Source organism: Sturnira hondurensis, unplaced genomic scaffold (genome assembly GCF_014824575.4).
Source record: "Sturnira hondurensis isolate 20B ecotype Veracruz unplaced genomic scaffold, ASM1482457v3 Scaffold0001221, whole genome shotgun sequence".
Taxonomy (NCBI): domain Eukaryota; kingdom Metazoa; phylum Chordata; class Mammalia; order Chiroptera; family Phyllostomidae; genus Sturnira; species Sturnira hondurensis.
This window is the reverse complement of record NW_028073852.1, coordinates 866,299-889,235: the sequence shown is the minus strand read 5'-3', so window position 1 is coordinate 889,235 and position 22,937 is coordinate 866,299. Positions and strand designations below refer to the sequence as shown.

General features: G+C 63.2%; 3 protein-coding genes across 9 annotated transcripts; 2 read left to right on the top strand and 1 right to left on the bottom strand.

Moving 5' to 3' along the window:
- Positions 1 to 159: 159 nt before the first annotated feature.
- Positions 160 to 3,504, bottom strand: ARL16 (ARF like GTPase 16). Of its 4 annotated transcripts, XM_037069026.1 has the most exons (5): positions 3,301 to 3,396; positions 2,993 to 3,051; positions 2,416 to 2,529; positions 1,763 to 1,878; positions 160 to 1,614 (listed from the first exon to the last, which is right to left on the bottom strand). In XM_037069026.1, the coding sequence occupies exons 1-5, from the start codon at positions 3,359 to 3,361 to the stop codon at positions 1,443 to 1,445; spliced, it is 522 nt and encodes a 173-aa protein (XP_036924921.1). In that variant the 5' UTR covers positions 3,362 to 3,396; the 3' UTR covers positions 160 to 1,442. The 4 variants fall into 4 exon arrangements, with proteins under 4 accessions (XP_036924921.1, XP_036924938.1, XP_036924933.1 ...); XM_037069043.1 differs by lacking the exons at positions 2,993 to 3,051; positions 3,301 to 3,396 and adding an exon at positions 3,484 to 3,504; XM_037069038.1 differs by lacking the exon at positions 2,993 to 3,051 and having other exon boundaries at positions 3,321 to 3,390.
- Positions 3,505 to 3,575: 71 nt separating this feature from the next.
- HGS (hepatocyte growth factor-regulated tyrosine kinase substrate) lies at positions 3,576 to 14,834 on the top strand. Of its 4 annotated transcripts, none has more exons than XM_037068461.1 (22): positions 3,576 to 3,698; positions 5,099 to 5,183; positions 5,391 to 5,466; positions 5,809 to 5,901; positions 7,371 to 7,494; positions 8,050 to 8,102; positions 8,450 to 8,518; positions 9,041 to 9,165; positions 9,628 to 9,706; positions 9,794 to 9,892; positions 10,035 to 10,130; positions 10,675 to 10,713; positions 10,787 to 10,930; positions 11,028 to 11,087; positions 11,718 to 11,925; positions 12,214 to 12,386; positions 12,462 to 12,602; positions 12,684 to 12,861; positions 13,372 to 13,505; positions 13,596 to 13,715; positions 13,871 to 14,000; positions 14,322 to 14,834. In XM_037068461.1, exons 1-22 carry the CDS (start codon positions 3,662 to 3,664, stop codon positions 14,402 to 14,404), a joined length of 2,346 nt encoding a protein of 781 aa, XP_036924356.1. In that variant the 5' UTR covers positions 3,576 to 3,661; the 3' UTR covers positions 14,405 to 14,834. The 4 variants fall into 4 exon arrangements, with proteins under 4 accessions (XP_036924356.1, XP_036924352.1, XP_036924373.1 ...); XM_037068457.1 differs by having other exon boundaries at positions 11,715 to 11,925; XM_037068478.1 differs by having other exon boundaries at positions 3,577 to 3,698; positions 13,911 to 14,000.
- Positions 14,835 to 16,377: 1,543 nt separating this feature from the next.
- Positions 16,378 to 19,557, top strand: MRPL12 (mitochondrial ribosomal protein L12). The gene is made up of 5 exons (XM_037069018.1): positions 16,378 to 16,541; positions 17,111 to 17,297; positions 17,473 to 17,556; positions 18,972 to 19,106; positions 19,184 to 19,557. The coding sequence occupies exons 1-5, from the start codon at positions 16,468 to 16,470 to the stop codon at positions 19,298 to 19,300; spliced, it is 597 nt and encodes a 198-aa protein (XP_036924913.1). The 5' UTR covers positions 16,378 to 16,467; the 3' UTR covers positions 19,301 to 19,557.
- The last annotated feature ends 3,380 nt before the right edge of the window (positions 19,558 to 22,937 follow it).

Here is a 22,937-nt window from a genome sequence, read left to right as displayed (position 1 = left end):
TTTGCCCTGGAGACGGCTCCCAGATGCAGCAGTTTGCCCTGCACAGCAGGTCTGCCGGGGGGAGCACCAGCACAGTGAACTGGCGCTTCAGACGTGGCTTGTTCTCCAGCGAAGGCTGGACAGACCTCCTGTTGGGCCCCAGTGCACCTTAGGAGGGGCTTTTCCAGTTTTCAGTTGCTGCTTTTATTTTGTTGATTTAATTCACATTTCACATACATAGAACGTGGTTTACACAATTCAGAAGTTCACAGTCAATGGGGGCCTCCAGCCTGCCAGCACCCTCAGGGCCAGCCCCAGAGCTTGCACCCCACTCCCCCCTTTGCTGGGGTTCTTACCCCTCAGCTGGGGAACTGATGAGTTACAGCTGAGAGGCCCTTCCAGCACTTCATGCTTTAACTGGGCTTTGCTCAGATCCTGAAGTCGGGGGTGTCCAAAAGCTACCAGGACCCCACCTCTGGGTGGGGACCATCCACATGGAAGGCTGTTCAGTGGTGAAAGCAGAACGACCACATGGGGCGAGCCACGGGGCTTCCAGCCTCGGTGCAGGCTGTGCGCGCAAAGGGCCAGGAGCACCATGAGGCCTGACGCTGCCGACCACACTCAGGCAGTGCGTTCCTGGCCCAACGGAGTAGGTGGATAGTGGCCCCCAAAAGATCCGTCCAAGCTGTAACCAGCAGAACATGCAAATGTGGCTTTTTTTGGAAACAGTCTTTGCCGATGTAATAAAGGTCTCAAGGGCACCCTGGATTGGGGGCCAGCCCAAGTCTAACGACAGGTGTCCCCAAGAGAAGGCCATGTGAAGACAGAGGCAGAGATGCACGTTCGACCAACCCTGAGCCAACAGTCCCCAAAATTACCACTGCCACTTGGAGCTGGGAGACAGACCAGGGACGGGTCCCCCCCCACCTTGGGGTCTCCAGGAGCAGGGCCCAACCCTGCTGACACCCTGGTTGCAACACCTTGATCTCAGACTTCTGGCCTCCAGAGCCATGACCAGAAACAAGGTTATTTTAAGTCAGTTTGTGGTCATTTGTTATGGGTGCCCTGGGACACTTGCCCGTCAGCAGCTGTCCTGCAGGCTCCCTCAGCCGAAGTGGAAGGACACAGTGAGCGGGACCCTGGCCCAGAGAGCCCGGCACCGGCTACCGGTGGGGGAGAGCCTCCCCCACCCTCCAGCCTCCTCTGGGTGCTCAGGAGAGCCAGAGCTCTGGTGCGCGGTCCCGCTCCCCCAGCCCTGGACAGTCTTCATTCCAGCACCAGCTGTCGGCAGTGTTTGTAACCTGGGTGCCTTGGTTTACCCGTCCCCGCAGCTCAGCACAGCAGCCCACCGTCTTGGCTTCTGCTGGGTCAGCTGAGTTCCTGAAAACAGACCTCAGGAGGCCAAGCAGGGCTGCCCTCTGCCTCCTCTGCACGGAGCTGTCCAGCCACTCTCCACCTGGTGGTCACCTGCTGGTTCTGTGGGTGTCCTGGAGCCAGCGCAGCACCCCTGTCAAGCCAGTGCCAGTTCGGGCACTGACCTCTGCCACAGTGATGTTCTGCTTGGCACAAGCTACGATGTCTGGGAGCCTGATTAACGACTTCATCTCCTCCACGGACATGTAACAGGGCAGGTCACTGGGCAAAAGGGGGCACCTTGTCAAAGTGGGCCCCACAGGCCCACTTCCACCCCACTGCCCTCTCCCCAAGGAGCCACCCTCCTGGCTACACTCCAAGGAGCTGATCTGCGGGCACCTCTGCACCCCCTCGGCTGGTGGACCCGTACATCTTGTTGAAGACCACCAAGACGGCTGCCCTTGCAAGCGGCTCTGCAGACAGGAGGCCCAGGAGCTGCACGCAGGAAGCAGAGAGCTGGGTGGGGTTGGCGGCGTCCACTACGAACTGGGAGGAGGGAAGGAAGTTTAGGGCCGCCCTGATGGAGGCAGCCCTCACAAACCTCCTCCTGGGGCGTCACAGACCTGGCTCAGGGGAAGCAAAAGGGCCCGAAAAAAAGGACCCCGGGCACGGCAGAGGTGGGAGGAAACGAGGTGTGCAGGAGCCACCAGGTGTCACCTGTCGCTGCCCACACAGAATACTCTCCTCACACAGCCCCTGGTTCTCCCAGGAAGGGCCCCAAAACTTGGGGCACAGGCCTTGCCAGGTAGGATTCAAGTATAAACAGAAACACACCCCAGCCAAACGGGAGAGGGTGGGCACCAGGCAGGGACCTGCAGTAGTCACCAGCACTGCCCTCTGCAAGCCTGCTGCGAGCTCTTGACCAAGCTGGGTCCCCAGAAAGAAGGGGCAGCAGAGGCCCTGTCCCCTCAACTTGCAGTCGCCCAGAAACCCAAACCCCATCCTATACACAGTGAGGCTGGGGACTAAACAATACCGACCTGGGACAAGCTTCCCTAAAAGAGTTGGAAGAGGGTAACTCACCAGGAGAGAACGGCAGTTTCCATAGTAACTGGGCCAGATGGGGCCCATGCACCCGCCCAGCTCTCGGATGGTGATCTTTCTGTGGGCCGTGAGGTCAGTGAGGTCGGTGCCCACCTGTGCGGAAACACATGGGGCAGAGACCACCACGAGCTCTTTGCCATTAGGACTCCTGAAGAGCAACGTGCCCTTTCCACTGCGGCCTAACCCCTCACAGGCCCTTCCTCAAGGTCTTAGGCCCCAAAGCAGAACCCAAAACAAAGCGGGGCTCCCCGAAGTTCTGGACCCTACCACTCCCGCGGGCTGTGGCAGAGGACCAACGCCCGCCTGTGGGGCGACCAGCGACAGGGAACTAAACAGTGTGTGAAGCAGGGCTCGAATCCCCTGCCATGCACCCTCCTCCACCGCAGCTGCGGGACCAGCACAGGGGCCAGCTCCTTCCCGTGACACCCCACTCACTTCCCCTGGGTTTTATCTAACGCATCGGCCCGCTGGATTCCAGTTCCGGCTTGACAACCCAAGCCACTTTGCAAACAAAGAGGTACCGCTTCCACCTACCCCGCGGAAGGGGGACGCCTACCGTGGGCCGCGTCGGGGGAGGATCGCCCAGGTCGCCCTTCCCATTCTGAGAGCTCAGCTGTGCGCAGCGGTCAAGGACCCCAAGCCGGGCAGAGGAGGGCGGCTGGCGCCCAGATCCCGCCGCGGGTCTCCCGGGATGCCCACAGGTCCCCTCCACAGCCCCCAAGGCGACCCGCCCCCGACCGCCCCAGGGGCAGCTCGCATCCCCTCAACCCGTTCACCCCAGGAGTTCCCAACGATCGCACCCCGGCCTTCCACCCCCAGGTGCCCCCGTCTCTCCAGTCCCCCTCGCCCGGCGCTAAAGGATAGTCTGCAGTCTTTTCACCAACAGCGACTTCCCCACTCCGGTAGCCCCCAAAAGGAGACACATCCCAAAGCCTGGCGCCGCTTGGCACCCGTAGCTCCGCCCCGCGAGACTCAAGGCCCGCCCTCCACCCCGCTGTCATTGGGTAGGACTGGCCCCCGAGATGCTCATTGGTCTTTGACTCTCACCTGTCAGCAGGCGAGGCCCAATCGGTGTACAGCGTCTGAGGCGAGCGGAAAGCCACCTCCCAGGGGTTCCAAGTTGGACCGGGCGTGCGCGTGACCGTGGGGAAGGCGGAAGCGGAAGTCGGGGGCGCGCCGCCTCGCAGAGAAGGAGGCCGCGGCGTCGGGTCTGGCTGGGGTCGCCATGGGGCGCGGCAGCGGCACCTTCGAGCGTCTCCTAGGTAACGCAGCTCCCGCCCCTCGCGGTCGACCCGCGGTCCCGGAGCGGAGCGGAATGTCCGCCGCACGGCGCCGGCCCTGGGTGGGCGCGCCGCGAGCGGGTCTCGGCAGTGCGGGGCACGGGCGCTGGCCGGAGCGGGTGAGGGTTCACTGATGAGCCGGGCCTGGAGCCCGCAGGTCCCCGGGAACCGACCACGGGCGTCTGCCCTAGCGGACCCAAAGTCCTGAGTCACGAAGATGGGTGACTCGATCGAATAGTAAAACCTTTTGAAGGCCCCCCCCCAAAAGAAACCCGCCTAGGTTGCCCGGGGTTTGGGGCTTGAGGCAACTCCCTGGGACCTGTCACGCGCTTTTGAGGACTGCTTCCCTGAGGACCAGACCAACATCGTGCCTCCCCACCTGCTTGGGGAAGCGCCCAGTGGTTCAGGAAGGCGTTTCCTCCATCTGTCAGAGTCTAAGGCTGATCCTTTCTGAGCCTCCTGGGGGTCGCAGATTTTAGGAAGGAAAAGGGATATTTCTGGGCACGTGCCCCTACCTTCAGAGAAGCAGTGGGAGTCATCTCAGACAGACGCTCTGGCTACTCCAGTCCACCCTCGTTTTTCCTTGAGTGTGTTTTGGGAGGAGACTTCAGATGAGACGTCCTTCTTGCTCTTGGGAGGTGCGGGGCCGAGGGACTCAGCCACAAGGGGTGATTCAGCCTTTCTGGGGTGGATCCAGAAGTCACTTCCAAGCCATCACTGGCGGCACACTGGCCTCTGGGGTTGTTCGTGGTGTGTAGGGAGGTCTGCACCTGCAGGGCTGGGGCCTCCACACCACGGAGCCTGTCCATCCGAGGCAGCCGTGAGGGAGAGCCAGGTGTTGGGAGGGCAGCCCTTTGTGGCACACAGGACACTTGAGACGGAGGACAGGGGCCCATGCTGCATCTCAGAAGCCTTGTCCCAGAGAAAATCACAGCAGCTGGGCCAAACTTCTGAAAAGCAGGGCCTCCAAGGGACGAGGTGGCAGATTCTGTTGAGGAGCGGCCAGCACAGCTCGGAACCCTGGCATCCCCAGCAGGCTGTGTGGCTCGGGGCAGTGACCTGCAGGGAGGGGGTGAGCTGGGAAACAGCCTTGGCCAGTAAGGCCTAAGGCCGTGTGAGGAGCAAGTTCCCAGAGGGCCTGTGGGAGCGCATCTGGCGGGCAACAGGCTTTCGCTGTAGTTGCTTCCACTCTGTTCGCCTGTTGGGTCAGGACTGTGGTCAGTCAGTCAGTTGTTCCCGCTGCATCAGGAGGGTCCTCCCTGGCTTCCCCTGAATCCAAATGTTAAAATGCGAAGGAGGTGGCTCCTCCTTCTGTTGCTGAGCTGGGGGCTCCCTATGGAATCAGCAGGGTGAGCTCCCACAGTGACACGTTTTTGCTTTAGACAAAGCGACCAGCCAGCTTCTGCTGGAGACCGACTGGGAGTCCATCTTGCAGATCTGCGACCTGATCCGCCAGGGGGACACGCAGTAAGTGAGGGGGACACTTGTGCCCAGTGACCCTTTGGGGCCTGGGACAGCTGTGTGGTCTGCAAGCTGGGGTTCTTGAGAGCTGGGGACCGACAAAGGGAGCTCTCTGTGCAGCTTGGGGCCAGATGGCAGCTTGGCCTCATCTTGGTTCCTGAGGCTGTTTTCTTTTTTCCTGTCTCTGCTCCTACCAACACCCTTTCTTTTCAGGGCAAAGTACGCCGTGAGTTCCATCAAGAAGAAGGTCAACGACAAGAACCCCCACGTGGCCTTGTACGCCCTGGAGGTGACTAGAGCCCTGCAGCCCCACCCTCTCAAGGGCCCCCCTCCCCAGGGGCCTGCAACCTTGTCCACTCACCTGCACACAGCCAACAGTGTGGGCACCAAGCATGAGAGTGGACATGAGCGGCCCTGACAGAGCTGGGGCGGGAGCTGGGCCTCCGCGGCTCCCCCTGAGATTGACACTCAAGGTGGGAGCATGACTCTGGTCTCTGTCCTTGGTGATGACAGATGGAGTCAGGAGAAGCTTGGGCAGTGCTGGCAGCTGCCTGCCTCAGGCTGCCGTGGGGTCCAGAGGGGTCCCTGCCCTGACCAGCAGCCCACCCCTTCCCCACCTTGGCATCTGCAGGTTATGGAGTCCGTGGTGAAGAACTGTGGCCAGACGGTCCATGACGAGGTGGCCAACAAGCAGACCATGGAGGAGCTGAAGGAGCTGCTGAAGGTGCGTGCGCCACCGGGAGCGGTGGACCCAGAAGGCGAGGGGGGTGCCGCCGCCGCCAAGCCTTTGCTCTCCTGGGTCTTCACTGGCACCTGCAGCAGGAATGCGGTGCCAGGCGCGGTGCCAGGCACGGTGCCAGGTGTGGCGGAGGCCAGAACTGAGCACTGGCAGTCCCTGTGCCATGCCAGTCCCAGCCTGGTGACATCTGTGCACAGGAGCCCCTCTCTTCCTCCAGGGAGCAGGAAGGCTTCCCGGGCGCAGGGCTGGGAGCCAAGCCTTGAAAGGCAGGGCACGCTCCCTGAGTGATGGGGAAGGTAGCAGAAGGAGCCCTGTGCGTGAGCAGAGCCCTGGGGGCTTCCAGGGGCAGCTGGGAGGGCGAGAACGGCAGAAAGCCCGACCTGTTTATGGAGGGAGAGCTGGGGAGGCGCTGGGGATTGGGCTTTATGCCCTTCTCAGACTGAAAAGCAAAAATCCTTCCGAGCCCAAGATATTGTCCTGAGGGGCACCTGCCTGTGGCCTCCTAGGCTTGCTCTGCCCCCTGCAGGGATTGTGGCGGGGGCAGTAACACTGGGGGTCGTGTGATGCAGAGCTGGGTGGAGTAGCCGTTCTTTGAGGAGAAAGGGTGCCCCCGGATGTGAGGCTGCCTGGGTGGCCCGGGAGTGCTGAAGCCCCGGGCACCGTCTCGCTGCCTCCAGTGGGCCAGGCCACAGTGTCCTGGTCCTGTCGCCTGTGAGCACACGGGGCCAAGAGCCCACCTGGAACCTGAGCTGACAGGCAGCCGCTCCGAGGCCTGCTGTGACTTTGGCCAGCCCTGCTCTGGCCCGTCGGGAACAGTGGGAGGGTCAGAAGCTACCTTCCTCCTACGTGGGCAGGTGGCCTCGCCCACCCCACACAGTCCCTGGCAGTCAGCCCCCTCGAGACAGAAGGGGCCCGCTGACTGGGCACAGGTTGCAGGGAAGACCCAGGAGCCCTCTGTGCTGAGCAGGCCTGGTGTCTCCGTGAAGCAGCTTCCCTGTCCCGCCGTCCTCCTGCGTGTCGCATGCGGAGGGCACCCCACGGGCTCTCTGAGGGTGACTGGCCGTGCTCTGAGCTGGTGGAAATGGCAGCTCTGTATGTGGGGACGTCCCTGGAGCAGCTGTGACTGGGCCCAGGGGGCCGGTGTCAGGCAGGGCCACAGTGGGTGCAGACTGAGGGGCTCCCAGGTGGGCGGAGAGAGATGCTGGTTATTCCCAGAGCATGGCCTGGAGAGCTTTTGCCTTGGGGGCCCTGGCTTCTCCCGGGGTTACAGGGAGGCCCCACTCAGGGCCTGGAGGAGGGCTGGGCCTGGGGAGAGTGGTAGGAGGCCCCTGTGCCCCGCCCAGGGGACACACCTCACTTCCTCCCAGAGTAGCTGCTTCTCACCAGCCACTTGTCAGGCTGCGAAGCCCTGGCGCTGCCCCTGAGGCCGCTCACGGCTCCCCTCCCCGCCGCAGAGGCAGTTGGAGGCCAGCGTCCGGAACAAGGTCCTGCACCTGATCCAGGCCTGGGCGCACGCCTTCCGGAACGAGCCCAAGTACAAGGTGGTCCAGGACACCTACCAGATCATGAAGGTGGAGGGTGAGTTGGGCCTGGGGCACTGTCTGCAGCAGGCAGGACCGGGCTGGGGGGCGGGCACCCCAGTGCCACACCTGGGGTCAGCCCATGAGCACGGTGCGAGCAGGGCCGAGTCTGCTGGCTGTGGGGTGGGCAGGAGGAGAGGTGTGATGAGGGCCCCGCCCACATCCGTGGCCCTCAAGCCCTGGTCAGTGCACAGGGGACTGGTTGCGGGCTCACGTTCGCTGTCCCGGGAAAGAGTGTCCGAAATGTGTAGGGGTCCCCAGGGGTCTGTGTCTGCACAGAGTCTGGGGACCCCGACTCTGAGAGCACTTGGCCCGGAGCCAGACAGGAGACCTGGGGGAGACCTGTGTAGCCCAGGTGTGGTAGCACCAAGGCCTGGCTCCACTGCGCCCATGGGGAGCCACCTGGGTGAAGGGTGGCCTGCCTGCTGTGCCTGCTGGGCGTCTGCAGGTGCTGAGACCTGAAGGTGTCAGGCCAGACGGGCAGGGCTGGGTGTGGCTGTGGGGGCCTTGCACCCCAGGCGGCCTCGAAGCCACTGCAGCCTCCTCTTCCCAGGGCACGTCTTCCCGGAGTTCAAGGAGAGCGACGCCATGTTTGCTGCGGAGAGAGTGAGTGGTGCCCGGGTGGGGGTGGGGCTGCTCTGGGGAAGCTAGAGGGAGCCGGGCCTCAGGCGAGCTGCTGGTCACCTCACGAAGGGGACGTCCGGTGTGGCTGAGCAGAGCAAGAGGTGGAGGCAGGAGCACAGTCCAAGGTGCCCTTTGCCTCATGGGCTCATGGGTTAAAGGAGCACTGACCTGCCTCTGAGGCTGCGGCGTCTTGCGCTTGAGCCTGAGAAAGACAAGTTCTGGGGCGGGGGTGCCTCTGCGGTGTGTACGGTGCCTGGGCCTGGCCTCTGTGAGGGGTGGGGAGCGGGGCCGGGGCAGGACTGAGGGGCCCTGACTCTGCTGTCTTTCAGGCCCCCGACTGGGTGGATGCCGAGGAGTGCCACCGGTGCAGGGTGCAGTTCGGGGTGGTAACCCGCAAGGTGAGTGTGCCCGTGGGTAGCGAGAGACCTGCCACTCACCGCCGCCACAGCCACACGTGGTCCCTGCCCTTTGGCTGTGCTCTGGGCACAGGGAGGGAATCCAGCCCCAGCCTCGTCGTGGCTGTGGCCACCAAGGGTTTGGTGTCTGTGGTCAGCGCTGTCGGGTACAGGTGACGCCCCCCAGGCTGGGAGCACCCAGGCTCGGGTCAGGGCTCCGGTCACACTGCCTCTGCTGGTCGGGCCCAAACCTTCAGCCCACGTGCATCTCCCACCACGGGCTGGGCTGCAACGAGCGTCAGCACAGGCACTGGGCCCTGCCCAGCACGGCTCACATCGTCTTCTGTGAGCCCTTCCTTTCAGTGTGAGCTCCTGTCCCCAGTGTGGGGGCCGCAGCAACGTCCGGGCCGGTGCCCGCTCCGCAGGGCCTGCGAGGCCGGCCTGACTGCTCTGGAGGGGAGTGCTGGGCCGGCGGGGGCGAGGGGCCGCGGGCCCGCCACTCAGCGCGCCCCCGCCCTGTCACAGCACCACTGCCGGGCCTGCGGCCAGATATTCTGCGGCAAGTGCTCCTCCCGGTCCTCCACCATCCCCAAGTTCGGCATCGAGAAGGAGGTGCGCGTGTGCGAGCCCTGCTATGAGCAGCTCAACAAGTGAGTCCCTGTCCGGCCTGTCCCAGGAGGTGTCTGGCCCCTTGCAGCAGGACCCTCGGTCAGCGTCAGGGTCAGGGTCTGCGCTGCTGGCGGGACCCCTGGGGCGGGCACAGAGGCTTGTACTGTCTCCGTCTGTCCTGGTAGCAGTAGTGGGGGCCAACCCCTCTGGGCGATGTCCCGGTCCCTGCAGCAGGATGTCCCCTTTCTGTGGACGGCCGCAGCCCAGCCAGGCATGTATGTGAACCTTGCTCCCGGCAGACCAGGCCATGGTTCAGGCCAGGAGATGCCTGGTGTCCCTCAGCCCAGCGCCCCGCTAGTCGGAGGGCTTTCTCCTTCCCGAGTGCGGCCTGGGGAGCCACTGCCGACACCCCTGGTCATGATGGAGGGAAGCCCCAGGCAGCACCTGGGAGGCCTGTGGGGGCCGGGGCGCCGTGCTCCTACTCCAGGGTCCTGTTTCTCCAGGAAAGCGGAAGGCAAGGCCCCCTCCACGACAGAGCTGCCTGCGGAGTACCTGACCAGCCCCCTGTCGCAGCAGTCCCAGGTAATGCCTGGCCACGGGCCGCTCCCCTGATGCCTCTCCCCCGGCGCCTCTCCCCGGGCCCTGCTGACCCAGCCCACCTACCTGCAGCTGCCCCCCAAGCGGGATGAGACGGCCCTGCAGGAGGAGGAGGAGCTGCAGCTGGCGCTGGCCCTGTCACAGTCAGAGGCGGAGGAGAAGGAGAGGATGGTGAGTGAGGCGGCAGGGAGACCTAAGGTGTCACTGCGTCTGTGGGCGCTGAGGAGCACCCTGGGTGTTGGGGTGGGCGTGGGGCCACTCTGCCCACAGTGCCACGTGCCGCCTGTGAGACACGCTTCCCGGTCCCCCGCAGAGACAGAAGTCCACGTACACCGCGTACCCCAAGGCGGAGCCCACGCCTGTGACCTCGTCGGCGCCCCCCGCCAGCAGCCTGTACTCCTCACCCGTGGTGAGTCCCCCGTGGCCCAGAGGCACTGGCCAGGCCTGCTCCTGCGGGAGGCCGCCCCAGGAAGGACTGCGCCATGGCGCCCGGCCTCGCCACTGCCTACTAGCTCTCGGCTCCCCAGGCAGGGGTCCCCTGTGGGGCAGGGACACCGGAAAGCCTGGGGACCCCACCAGTGAGAGCCCTGGCCTTCACAGCCCTGGGGCCAAGGGCGGCTGCCCCTTTCTGGCCTCAGCCCGTGGCCATGACAGCATTTACTTTCTCGGGAGTCACCCAGCCCATCTGACTGCGGGTGGGGGCAGCTGTGCCCAGGGGGAGAGAACAGCCCTGCCCCCTGCCTATTGGGGACCCTCTGCACAGCAGATAGGAGGGTGGGCTGGTGGCCCCTTGCACCTTGTCAATAATTGTGGAGTTCCAAGGGCCCCACTCAAGCCAACCCTGGCCAGACTCCAGGGTCCCCAGCCACGGCCATGCCATCAGCCTCCTGAGCGACAGCTGGGAGGAGCTGGGGTGTGTGGCCTGTGACTCCTCAGCCTCCATGTCTCCCCAGAACTCGTCGGCACCGCTGGCCGAGGACATGGACCCCGAGGTGAGTTCTTTGCACATGGTGCTTCTCTTTGCTGCCCCCTGGTCCTTGGGATGACCTCTCATCACCCACACAGCTCGCACGGTACCTCAACCGGAACTACTGGGAGAAGAAGCAGGAAGAGGCGCGGAAGAGCCCCACGCCGTCTGCACCCGTGCCCCTGGCAGAACCAGCCACCCACCCGGGGGAAGGGCACGCAGCCCCTGCAAACATGGTGGAGGTGAGGGGCTGCTCCCTGTGCTTCTGGTCCATGGCGTGCCCTGGGGGTGGGGGGCATGAGGACAGGCCAGCCCGACTCACCCTCTGGTCTCTTCCAGGCTCCCCTCCCGGAGACAGACCCTCAGCCTGTACCTTCCTCCAGTGGCCCCTTCAGTGAGGTAAGCGCCTGTCTCAGCCAGAGAAGCAGCCTACGGAGCAGAGTGCCAGGCCCCAGGCAGGTGCCTGTACAGCAACTGCCCAGAGGTGGACTCAGCCACTCACTGTCTGCCCTGGACAGACTACGCATGCCCAGGGCCACCGGCTCGGTCTGTCCTGAGGCTCCCGGGTTTTGCTGGCCATGGCAGCAAGAGGCCAGGGCCACCCTGGCCAGTGGGGCTCTGTGGGCTGGGCCCCAAATGGAAAGGCCACCAGTTCACTTCCTGGTCAGGGGGCCTGGGTCACTTCCTGGGCCTGGTTCACTTCCTAGGTCGCGGGCCTGGTCCCTGGCTGGTGGTGTGCGAGGAACAACTGATCAGTGTCTCTCCCATGTTAGTGTTGCTCTCCCTCTCTTTCTCCCTCCTTTCCCCTCTCTAAAAACAAATAGAATCTTAAAGAAGCAGACAGGGCCAGTGTCGCCACCAGGGCAGGCCTGCAGCCTCCCTGGGCCTGGATTTCTGGGGGCCCCAGGTGGGGCGTTCCCCCCCGCCACCCCATGGAACAGCAGCCCATGGTGTTGGCTGCACCCACAGAGCGCCAGGGTCAGGGCTGGTGCTGTGGGCCCACCTGACACCACGCGTCCCCAGCAGCAGGTCCAGAACGGGGAGTGGGAGGAGAGCCACGCACAGCTCCTGAAGGCCCTGCAGAACGCCGTCAGCACCTTTGTCAACCGCATGAAGAGCAACCACGTGCGCGGCCGCAGCATCACCAACGACTCAGCTGTGCTGTCCCTCTTCCAGTCCATCAACGGCATGCACCCCCAGCTGCTGGAGCTGCTCAACCAGCTGGACGAGCGCAGGCGTACGTCCCTCCCGGCCCGGCCCTCTGTCCTGATCTTGCTGCACCCCCTGGTGCTGTGGGTGCCCTCAGCCCAGCCAGCACTGTGTGAGGGCCTCCCGCACTGGCTGGAGGTGGTGGTGTGGTGGGCAGGTGGTCCCAGCGATGGGAAATGTCCCACCAAGCGCTGGACAGTCAGGTGAAGGGAGAGTCCCCCAGCCCCAACGCCAGCCACGCCCTGTCAACAAGCCGAGCAGAGGCAGGCACCCTGAGTGTCTGTGCAATGCCAAGGGCCCCGCTCTGCCCCCGCAGTGTACTATGAGGGGCTGCAGGACAAGCTGGCGCAGATCCGCGATGCCCGGGGGGCGCTGAACGCCTTGCGGGAGGAGCACCGGGAGAAACTGCGCCGGGCAGCCGAGGAGGCAGAGCGCCAGCGCCAGATCCAGCTGGCCCAGAAGCTGGAGATCATGCGACAGAAGAAGCAGGTGCAGCGGCGGCGAGCTGGCGGGCGGCGGGGTGCTGGGACGGGCTGGCGCTGACCGCCGCCCTGTGGCCTGTAGGAGTACCTGGAGGTGCAGAGGCAGCTGGCCATCCAGCGCCTGCAGGAGCAGGAGAAGGAGCGGCAGCTGCGCCTGGAGCAGCAGAAGCAGACCATCCAGATGCGAGCCCAGATGCCCGCCTTCTCCCTGCCCTACGCCCAGGCATGCGTCCCGCTCACCCTGCTCCCACTGGCTGGGCCTGTGGCTGCTGGGAGCCACCCTGACAGCCCTCTCTGTCCCCAGCTCCAAGCCATGCCCCCTGCAGGAGGCGTGCTGTACCAGCCCTCCGGCCCCACAAGTTTCCAGGGGACCTTCAGCCCCGCAGGCTCGGTGGAAGGCTCCCCCATGCACACCGTGTACATGAGCCCGCCAGCCCCCACCGGTGGCAGCCCCTACCCCAGTGTGCCCGGGGCCGGAGCAGGTAAGGGCAGGCAGCCTGCTGACCAGCAGGACAAGCCTGAAGACCATCACTGTTTTCACGTTTATTTTGGCAGACAGGTTTACAGACTAGGCTCCCCAAGTGTGCCTGTGTTGCCACCTTTGCTATCTATGGGCCCCCCTGGGTCCCCCTGCCTACACTGACACACGCACCGACACCCTCCAGGCCAGGGCTCGGGCTCTCCGGCCCCAGAATTCAGACAGTGGTCTTGGCAGCCGCAGCCCAGGCCAAGTGAGGTGGATATTTGTTATCCCAAGTCTGGTGCTGGTTCCAGGAGTCACTGGCAGCACTGTCCCCACCCCTGCAGTGTCCTCTGCAGTCGGAACATGGCTGGGTTTACATCTTCTTCCTCTTCCAGCCCCAGGGGTCCCGTCCCACCTGTCGACCTCATTCGCTTCCCTTTGGTGAGAATGTGAGGCTCGAGCTCAGTCCACTCACAGCACAGGACATGCTCCCAGGCCCCAGGGTCTCAGGCCTGCTCTTCCTCCCCAGATCCCAGCATGGTGAGCGCTTACATGTACTCGGCAGGAGCCAGTGGCACACAGGCTGCACCCCAGGGCCCAGCTGGGCCCAGCGCCAGTCCTGCCTACTCCTCCTACCAGCCCACCCCCACCCAAGGCTATCAGGTAGGTGGTCGAGGCTGCACCCCACCACCACTGCCTACCACCACCGAGGCCCCTGTGAGGTGCCCGGCGTCACATTCCTTCCCTCTGCAGAATGTGGCCTCCCAGGCCCCGCAGAGCCTCCCGGCCATCTCCCAGGCCCCACAGTCTGGCACCATGGGTTACATGGCAAGCTCAGCTGTGTCCCTGGGCTACCAGCCCTACAGCATGCAGGTGAGACCCTGTGGGTGAGACCACGGGGCGTCCCCTGGGCAAGAGGCGGGGTGGGGGTGCGCTGGTTGGGCCCTGCCCTTCTGGTCCCTACGTGTCCCGCTCCACTGGGCTCCCCTGGCTGGTGTTCCAAGTCAGAAACATCTCCTGGGTTACAGGGCTCCTTTCTCACGGTTGGGTTCCCGTCATTCTCTGCAGAACCTCATGACCACCCTCCCCAGCCAGGATGCACCTCTGCAGCCCCCTCAGCAGCCCTACATCTCAGGGCAGCAGCCCCTGTACCAGCAGGTGAGCCTCTCCTGCACTCCCCGAGGACCTGGGCCCTTGGCAGGGGCTGTCCTGGGAAGAGTGGGCAGTGCCTGGACACACACAGTGACCTGAGTTGGCTAAAACACTCAACTGTGTGGAGGTGGCCAGGAACTCTGGGTTGTGGCCCCTGCTGGGGCATGAAGCCCACAATGGGGGTGGAGGGGGGCCTCCATCCAGTGTCCTGGGCTGGGCTCACAGGAGACTATCAGGAGCAAGGCTGAGGAGGGCTCTGGAGAAGCCCTCCTTGAGGCTGGGGCTGGGGCTGGGGCCTGGGCGAGGACCAATAGCCCTGTCCTCCAGATGGCGCCCTCTGGTGGCCCTCCCCAGCAGCCGCAGCTGGCCCAGCAGCCGCCCGTGCAGGGGCCGCAGGTGCAGGGCAGTGAAGCCCAGCTCATCTCCTTCGACTGACCCCGGGCCAACTTGCCACCCAGAGTAACACTACGCTCCGACAGCACCACCTTTCTGACTAGCACATCTCCCCCTCCTGCTCTCCTGCTCTCCCTGTCCTCCCCTGCTGGCTCAGCCCCTTGGCCCGCCCCGTCCCCAAGTCGGTCCTGTCTCTGACTTCTATCCCCCTATGGCCGGGCCGCCAGCACAGGGCAGACCTGAGCATCCTCTCTGACAGAAGCCCCAGCCTGGGAATGGGCTCCCTCTGCCCTGGGGGCCTCCCCAGAGCCCTCTAGTGCGACCCTGGCCCCCAGGGGAGGGGTGGGGGCTTGTCTCCAGCTTCTCTGCTTCTGTGCTGTCCCGTCATCTCATCCAGTGCTCCCAGTAGATGGAATGAACGGCAAAATAAAGTCTCTTTAACCAGGACTCAGTGTCTGCCTAGACAGAAGGTGGTGGGCAACTGTCCTGGCTCTGGATGGGGGTGTGGGGCACCCCCGCAGGCCAGCCTATCCTCAGCCCAGCCAGCTCCAGGGTCAGGCCCGTCTCCTCCGAGGCTGTCCTCCCAGACAGTAGTACCTCAGGGCAGGTCCTGGGACTGGCCTGCAGGGCCCGGGCTCTGGTCTGCCTGCAGTGCCAGTTGTAGCCTGGAAGGAAATGTTCCCGTAAATGTCAGGCCCTGGGCCCTGTACATCCAGTTTGGAATGCCACCTTAAACACGCAGACCTCTTAGGAACTACAGCAGGAGCTCTTCCATGAAGGCATGAACTAATTTTATACGCACAGAGGCCACCTGGGCTCAGGTCAAAGGCAGGGCCAGAATAACAGCAGGTGCGGGGCAGAAAAGCCCTGCCTTCCCGCCCCTGGTCGTGTCGGGTTGCTCCAGCGCCGGCTCCTAGGAAATCTCTGTGGTGGCGGGGCTGGCTGGGACTGACTTGCCTGCGCTGCTGTTCCGATTGCTGCGTATGAAAAGCGGAGTCTCAAGACCGTTGGGGTGACGACGCTGCGGCAGACTGAGCAGGACACCCCTCGGCCGGGAGTTTGGAACCTGGACCGAGAGGCCCGGCAGGAGCGCAGAGGGTGCGGATGTCGGAAAACAGAGCCGGGGCATACAAACTCTCCACCCCGGGCCCTTCCGCNTGCTCCAGCGCCGGCTCCTAGGAAATCTCTGTGGTGGCGGGGCTGGCTGGGACTGACTTGCCTGCGCTGCTGTTCCGATTGCTGCGTATGAAAAGCGGAGTCTCAAGACCGTTGGGGTGACGACGCTGCGGCAGACTGAGCAGGACACCCCTCGGCCGGGAGTTTGGAACCTGGACCGAGAGGCCGGGCAGGAGCGCAGAGGGTGCGGATGTCGGGAAACAGAGCCGGGGCTTACAAACTCTCCACCCCGGGCCCTTCCGCCCAGGTGCCCGTCAGTCGGCCCTTTCCGACCTCAATCACAGCCCTCGGTAAACACCACGCGGAAGCCCGAGTCCAGCTTCCCAGGACGTGTGCTTGGTGCCGCAGAAGGACGTGGCCTCACTCCCGGAACGGCCTGGACCGAAAGACAAAGTGTGGTCCCTCCCGTGCTCCTGCGGGAGAAGCTGCCGTTGTGGCGGCTGAGAGGGCGCCAGGCCGAGGGCACCGGGGACGGGACGCGCTGGACGGGACCCCCACGGTCCGCAGACGTGAGGCTGCGGCAAGGGTCCCCGCGCTGGTCTATACGGACCAGGTCCGCCCCCAACTCGGACAGAGCCTGGCGCCAAGCTTCGACCTTCACTGGGACCTTCACTGGCCGCCGTTAGCCCCACAGGCAGAGGGTCCCAGTCCAGCACCGACCGGCCCGAGGAGCCCGACCACCGCCGCCACAAGGCCATGCGCCTGCGCGGCCCGCCGCCTTGTGGGTAATGTCGGCGAGCGAGAGGAAACCAGCGCGGGGTTCGGCTAGAGCGGCCTCTCCGACTCGTATGCTCGGCGGCCCCGGCGGCTAGAGCGTCCTCCCCAGCCCCTGTTCTCGGCGGCTCTGGCGGCTAGAGCGTCCCTCCCTGCGGGAGCCGCGTGTGACCTTCCCGCCCGCAGAGCGATGCTACCGGCGGCCGCTCTCCCCCTGTGGGGGCCGTGTCTCGGGCTTCGGAGCGCCGCGCTCCATTTCGTCAGGTACCGCGGGCTGCCAAGGGCTGGGCGGGCAGAGTGGGTGCCCTCGGCCGGCCACCGATGGTTCGGGTCGGGGCGGCGGACGAGAGGCCACAGAAACTCAGCGGATCCCAGCAGGGATAGGGGGCGTGGGGACCACGGCGTGCCGAGCCCGTAGCCGCGCGGGCCCCGGAGAGTGCCGCCGTGGCCTCGGATGACCTTGGACGGGTTCCGGCCTTTCTTCGGGCTCAGTTTCCCCGGAAGCTCAGTGACGTGGTAGGGCTCCGGTCAGTGCAGTCGGCGTCCCGCCCTCAGGGGACCCAGGTTCTGAAGGGCCTTGAGCAGGGGATGCATGTGTGGTATTGCATTGCCCCCTGAGAGGCTGCCATTCATTCAAACCAGGAAGTTAATGTCGTGGGCAGAGTTTTGCAAAAATAATGCGGGTTTCTAAGGATTTTAACGAGTGTAAAGTGGACCCTCGAGTCTGAGAACCCTGGTTTGGGCCAAGGGGCTAGACCTGAGCTCATCAGCACCTGCCTGCCTGGACCGTGTCGCCTGCACGTGCGGGGCTGACCGCTGTGTTTGGGTTTTAGACAACAGGTGCCACGCGTCTGCACCGTGCGGCTGATGAGATGCAGCAGCCATCGAAGGGGGGAGGCCCTGGCCGGTGCACCCCTAGATAACGCCCCCAAGGAGTACCCCCCCAAAATCCAGCAGCTGGTTCAGGACATAGCCAGCCTCACCCTCCTGGAGATCTCGGACCTCAACGAGCTCCTGAAGGTATGTGGCCAGACCTGGGCAGTGCAATCAGGCTTGGGCCTTGTCCCTGGGGCATTTGGGGCAGTTGTTCAGTTGTGGAAAGTGTTCCCCGAGTGTAGGGACATGCCAGCCTTGCCCCTGAGTGTGTCTGGGTGTGACAGCCAGCCTCTGAGACTGCTCCCTTCTGTCCCCACAGAAAACCTTGAAGATCCAGGATGTGGGGCTGGTGCCGATGGGCGGCGTGATGCCTGGCCCTGCCCCTGCTGCCGCAGCCCCCGAGGTGAGCCCAGGCTGTGTTTCTCTGGCGTCCAGTCCCCGTGCACTCTCAGGTCGTGTGGCTAGATTTCTCTCGCTGTCCCTCATCTCGGCCCCTCACTGATCAGTATGCCCTACCGGTCTGTGTGCACCGGGACCTCCTCCCTGCCAAGGATGTGCGGTCCCCTGCCCACTGGAGACCATGTTTCCAGTGGAGGGAGACAGACCATGAGCCCGATGAAAGGAAAGGGGCAGAAAGAAATTACATGGGATACTAAGACGTAACGAGTGCTGTGGGAAGGGGGGAGGGGAGGGCTAGGAGTTCAAGGAAGGTGCAAATGAGCAAGTGACCCTCACCCTAAGGGTCTGTTTATTGATTTGAGAGGAAAAGGGACAGAGTGGGACAAACATCAAGTCAGCTGCCTCCCATATGTGCCCCAACCGGGGCCCAGACCCTCAGCCTAGGTGTTAGCCATGTGCCCTGACCTGGGATCGAACCCTCAAACTTTTGGTGTATGGGACAGCGCGCCAACCGATTGAGCCACCCGGCCAAGGCAGCAGGCGCCTCTTGAGCAGAGCAGCTGAGGGAAAGAACAAGGCGTTCCCTGCAGAGGGACAGTGTCCCGTGGGAGGGCCAGGAGGCGGGTCCGGGGCCCCAGAGGGTGGGGAGGCAAAGGGCAGCCCCTCCTCCAGGTGACGGTTTGGTGTCTGCGAGGAAACCAGCCACCTGGGAGCCACACGCTCACTTTTTTCTCAACATCTGTTATTTTAAAAATCTCAAATTATTCACAAGCAGGAATAATAACATCTTCACTCCTGTGCCCCCGGCCAGTCCTAGTAATCAACCTCTCGTCACACGTGTGTCTTCTGCCCTGGAAGCTAAGGCACATCTCTAAGAATGGGGGCGAGGACCCACAGGCATGAGGGGAATTGGCAGTGACCTCCTGTCCCAGCCCATTCAGACTTCAGGAGCTCTGTCGCTCTCTGCTGTCCGTTGCTGGCCGCTTGGAGACCAGTGGCTGGCCACTTGGAGACCCGAGGTGGGGTGGGGGCAGAGGCTGGCTGTCACTTTGTCTAGTCCTGAGGCACAGCCTCGGGCTTGGCCGAGGACAGAGTGGCACTGCATTTCTGTGACATTACTTGACCACAGAGCACCTTCACTGTCACTCTGCCTTGTCTTTCAAGTGGTGGTTTTTAAGGGATGAGTGCTGGGGGCCGGGAAGGGAGGCAGCGTCCGAGCAAGCGGTCTCTGCCGAGCTGGGAGCGGTTCTGCAGGGTGAGACCCAGCCTGGCCCAGGAGCGACTAGGGGGTAGGCACTGGCCCAGCCTGACTTCTGTTGGAATCTCAGGCTCTTTGGGGTCACAAGATGGGCAGCGCAGGAACAAAGGCACCTGCAGCACAGCCTTTCTCACCTGTGGCCCACTCTCACCCTCCCCCAGGTAGAAGAAGAATACATCCCCAAACAGAAAGAACAGACACATTTCACCGTCCGCCTGACAGAGGCGAAGCCGGTGGACAAAGTGAAGCTGATCAAGGAGATCAAGAACTATGTCCAGGGCATAAACCTCGTGCAGGTGAGCTCCGGGCAGCCCCCCCGGGCTGGGCTGGGTCCAGGGGCCCAGGTCTGGCGTCTGACTGTGCTCTCTGGCAGGCAAAGAAGCTGGTGGAGTCGCTGCCTCAGGAAATCAAAGCGAATGTCGCCAAGGCAGAGGCGGAGAAGATCAAGGCGGCCCTGGAGGCGGTGGGCGGCACCGTGGTCCTGGAGTAGGCCCGTGCTGAGGACTTGAGGGGCCAGGGCGAAGCCCTGCCTGCTCCGCCAAGCACCCAGGCTCAGCTGACAGCACGTCGGAGCAGAACTCCACGCCGTCACCTCGGGGCAGCCTGGTTCTGGGACAGGCATGGACCTACTGAGCCCCGAGGGAGCAGGTGCTGCTTGCCAGCACCCCGGGGAGGACTCTGGAACGTGCCCCCAGTTCCCATACGCCCCCTGGTGGCTGCTGAGAAAATACATGGTTCAGGCCATGAGTGCTGTGTGTCTGGGTGGTGGGATAGGCCAGGGTCTGCCCGCGATCATTTGGAGGTTCCGGCGGCACCCGTCCTGCCTGGCAGGTGGCAGCTGCTTCCTAGCCGACATCAGATCTTCACTCGGGAGCTGAGTGTGCTCTGCCCAGGCGGGCAGGGGTGAGCCACATGCCCCAGGCAGCCCTGTAAGAGGCAGCCCTGTAAGAGGCAGCCCTGTGTGCTCTGCCACCTTGAGAGAGGACGATGTGAGGGGTGGCCTTGTTCCCATGTGTGGCTCTCATGTGACAACAGCCCTGGGGCCTTGCTCTGGGGACCCTGGGCTTCTCTGGGTGCACTGGACTCCCACCCCCGTCCCTGAGCAAGAGAACCCAGGGGCTTGGGGCAGAGAGCAGAAGGGAGGAAGGCTGCACTATGGGTTGAGTGGCCATGACCCCAGGAGCCTCTGCCCACACTGTCCCGAGTCCCCATGTCCTTCTCCACTTCCTGCGGCCCTATTGGAGGAGTGACCTGCAGGGGGCACTGTGCCTCTGGGTGGGAGGCTCACCCAGCCTGCCTCCTTACCTGCTCCCTGCGTGGGTCAAGTCCAAGGAGGCGGAGACAGGCTGCTCCCTGACCCAGAGAGGCCATGACCCCTGACCAGGTTAATGATTCTGCACTGCAGATCTCTGGGTGTGCCTTCCCTCCCCAGGGGTGGCTGGGATGCATGGGGCTCACAGAAGGCCCTGGCCAGCAGGGTCACAGGTTTCCCAGGGGGACAGCTTGGGCAACGGGGTCCTCTGCTTCATCCTGGCTTCCTGGGGTGGTCCTGCACCTCAGGGGCCATCTCACCAGCTGCATTCTGCCCCCAGTACCCCAGGCTAGGACAGTGCTTGGTGTCTGCTTGGCTCCTTGCATACGACCCCACAGTCAGATTCCTGAAGGCGCTGGGCAGATCCTGGACCTCCCAGTGGGGGTCCTGGTCAGCCACCCCAGCTCCCTGTGATACACTACAACCACGAGTAGCCCATGAAGAACTGTTGGGGCCCTGCCCCTGGGGGTTCTGCTGGGCCATGGCCCGAAAGCTCTGCAACAGGAGGTGGGTCTGCTGTGCTTCCAGAGTCCCCCTGTTGGCACCCCCATGACACTGACAGGGCCCCATTGGATGCCAATAGGAGCAGCCTTGCCCAGCCTGGTGAGAGGGCCCAGAGACACGGCTCAGAGTGCCAGCCCCAGCAGCTCCCCTCCCTGGGGACCGTCACTCTGGCACCTTCTGGGTTCAGGGAACCAGGGGTGGTTTCTCCAATCCTCCCCCTCCCCCACTGAGGTGGGGGCTGCAGTGGCCATGTTGGGCCCAGGTTCCGCCCTGGGGGAGGAGTCTGGCTCCACCCGACATGCGATGGGAGACTGTCCCCACAGAGAGCCCCTGGGTCCCCGTGGTCCTTTTGGAAAGTGGCCCTGGGGACTTGGGCTTCCCTTTGGCCCAGGAGCCCCCCTGCACATGTTGTTTGCTGGGAGGTGGGATGAGAGTGGGAACGTGCTTTACGAGGTCTGTTGAGAAGTTGTCCAGATGTGCAGTGTGAAAAGTAGAGACGTTTATTGAACATACAAGATACAAGAAACTGTACATGGGACGGTGACGCCCCAGCCCTTTTCAAATTGGGACCCCCCACAGCTCCAATCGCCATCCACTGCCCCATCATATTTTCCTGAACCTCATCAATGGTCTGAAATCTCTTCCCTTTCAAAGGCGATTTTAGTTTTGTGGAAAAGCCAGAAGTTGCAGGGCACCAAATCTGGGCTGTAGGGCAGCTGAGTCACCTGGGTCATTTGAGGTTTTGCCAAAAAGCTCAGCACGAGACGTGCTGCGTGAGTGGGCGTGTTGTCCTGATGCAGCTGCGGGTCACCTGTGACCCCCAGCTGCGGCTGCTGTGTCTCCCGCACAGTATCTGGAGGAATGTTCAGGCTTAATGCAACACTTGATGCAGATTTATTGCCTTACTTGCTCAGTCACTTTGAAATGTGGCAGTCACACAGTACACAGTGCATGGCGGCATCTACCACCCCCACTGACCAGTACAGTGAAGTCACCATTGTTCACACATGCCCATTCCAGCCCACTCTGCTTGCCTGCCAGGTCACATCGATGCCACACGCAGACTGTTCTGATATTAACAACAGCTGGACTTTTTCTGGACAGACCTTGTGCACACAGGTGGGCACCTCCCCCTGGAGCGAGGTCCTGCTTGCTGACGGCCAGCTCTGGGAGCCTGAGCCCAGGATGCCAAGGCCCAGAGCACTGCCTGCCAGGCCTCCTCCAGCCTGGGGCTGCAGGTGGGAGGGAGGCCCAAGGCTGGGCTTGGCTGGGAGAGCTCCAGCTGGAGGTGGTGTGTAGGGGTCAGGGACTGCTGGGCTCTCTGAATTGCTTTTGCTCTTAGTTTTGACTGACCCCAAGGAGGGTTTTGTGGGGGGGGGGGTGTTCAGATTTTATTTTATTTTCAGAGGGGACAGGAGGAAGAGAGGGAAACATCAATGTGTGGTTGCCTCTCATGCGCCCCCTACTGGGGACTTGCCTGCAACCCAGGCATGTGCCCTGACTGGGAATGGAACCAGCAACGCTTTGGTTTGCAGGCTGGCACTCAATCCCCTGAGCCACACCAGCCAGGGCACAAGGAAGGTTTTTGCTACTCTTTTTTTTTATCTTTAGAGGGGAATGAGAGAGGGAAACATCAATGTATGGTTGCCTTTCATGCGTCCCCTGCTGGGAGTTGGCCTGCAGGGAACCGGTCTGCAACCCAGGGATGTGCCCTGACTGGGAATCGAACCTCGATCCTCTGGTTTGCAGGCCTGTGCGCAATCCACTGAGCTACACCAGCCAAGGCGGTTTTTGCTACTTCTTTAAAAAAATTTTTTTAAATGTATTGGTTTACTAATTTAATGGTTTAGTCTTGTATGTGCCCTGAAGGGGGAGCAAACCCACAACCTTAGTATGTCCAGAGGGCGCTCTAACATTAGCTGAACAACCCAGCCAGGACTTCTGCTACTTCCTGCAACTGCTCTCCTCAGGGCGGACCGGCTTGGCCTGCGCCCCTGCGTGGCCGGGTGGGGAATGGATGCAGGTTCGGGACCACGGTTGAGGCCGGCTTCCGGGAGGTGGAGTGGGGGAGGCTGGCACAGCCCAAGGGAGCGGCCTTGCCCTTCGGACATGTGCCCTAGGCGTGGCGTGGTCCCGGGGTCCCGGTTGGGGAGGAACGCTAGGTTCCTGGGAGCATTGGTGGAGGCCCACGCAGCAGGTCCCCTGAAGCCGCATGCCCACAGACGAGGGACACTGGGTTTCACCCGGCACCGCTTCCTGTCTGCCAGACCGCGGCCCCTTTAAGGCTCTGGGGGCGGGGTCTCTTAGGCCA

Coding starts and splice junctions, on each gene's coding strand:
- MRPL12 (XM_037069018.1), top strand. CDS start 16,468: ATGCTACCGGCGGCCGCTCTCCCCCTGTGGGGGCCGTGTCTCGGGCTT. Junction 16,542..17,110: donor GCCGCGCTCCATTTCGTCAG/GTACCGCGGGCT, acceptor TTTGGGTTTTAG/ACAACAGGTGCCACGCGTCT. Junction 19,107..19,183: donor AGGGCATAAACCTCGTGCAG/GTGAGCTCCGGG, acceptor GCTCTCTGGCAG/GCAAAGAAGCTGGTGGAGTC.
- HGS (XM_037068457.1), top strand. CDS start 3,662: ATGGGGCGCGGCAGCGGCACCTTCGAGCGTCTCCTAG. Junction 5,902..7,370: donor AGCTGAAGGAGCTGCTGAAG/GTGCGTGCGCCA, acceptor TCCCCGCCGCAG/AGGCAGTTGGAGGCCAGCGT. Junction 9,166..9,627: donor TGCTATGAGCAGCTCAACAA/GTGAGTCCCTGT, acceptor CTGTTTCTCCAG/GAAAGCGGAAGGCAAGGCCC.
- ARL16 (XM_037069026.1), bottom strand. CDS start 3,361: ATGTGTCTCCTTTTGGGGGCTACCGGAGTGGGGAAGTCGCTGTTGGTG. Junction 3,052..3,300: donor GTTGGTGAAAAGACTGCAGA/CTATCCTTTAGC, acceptor ACCGCTGCGCAC/AGCTGAGCTCTCAGAATGGG. Junction 2,530..2,992: donor CTCCCCCGACGCGGCCCACG/GTAGGCGTCCCC, acceptor GTTTCCGCACAG/GTGGGCACCGACCTCACTGA.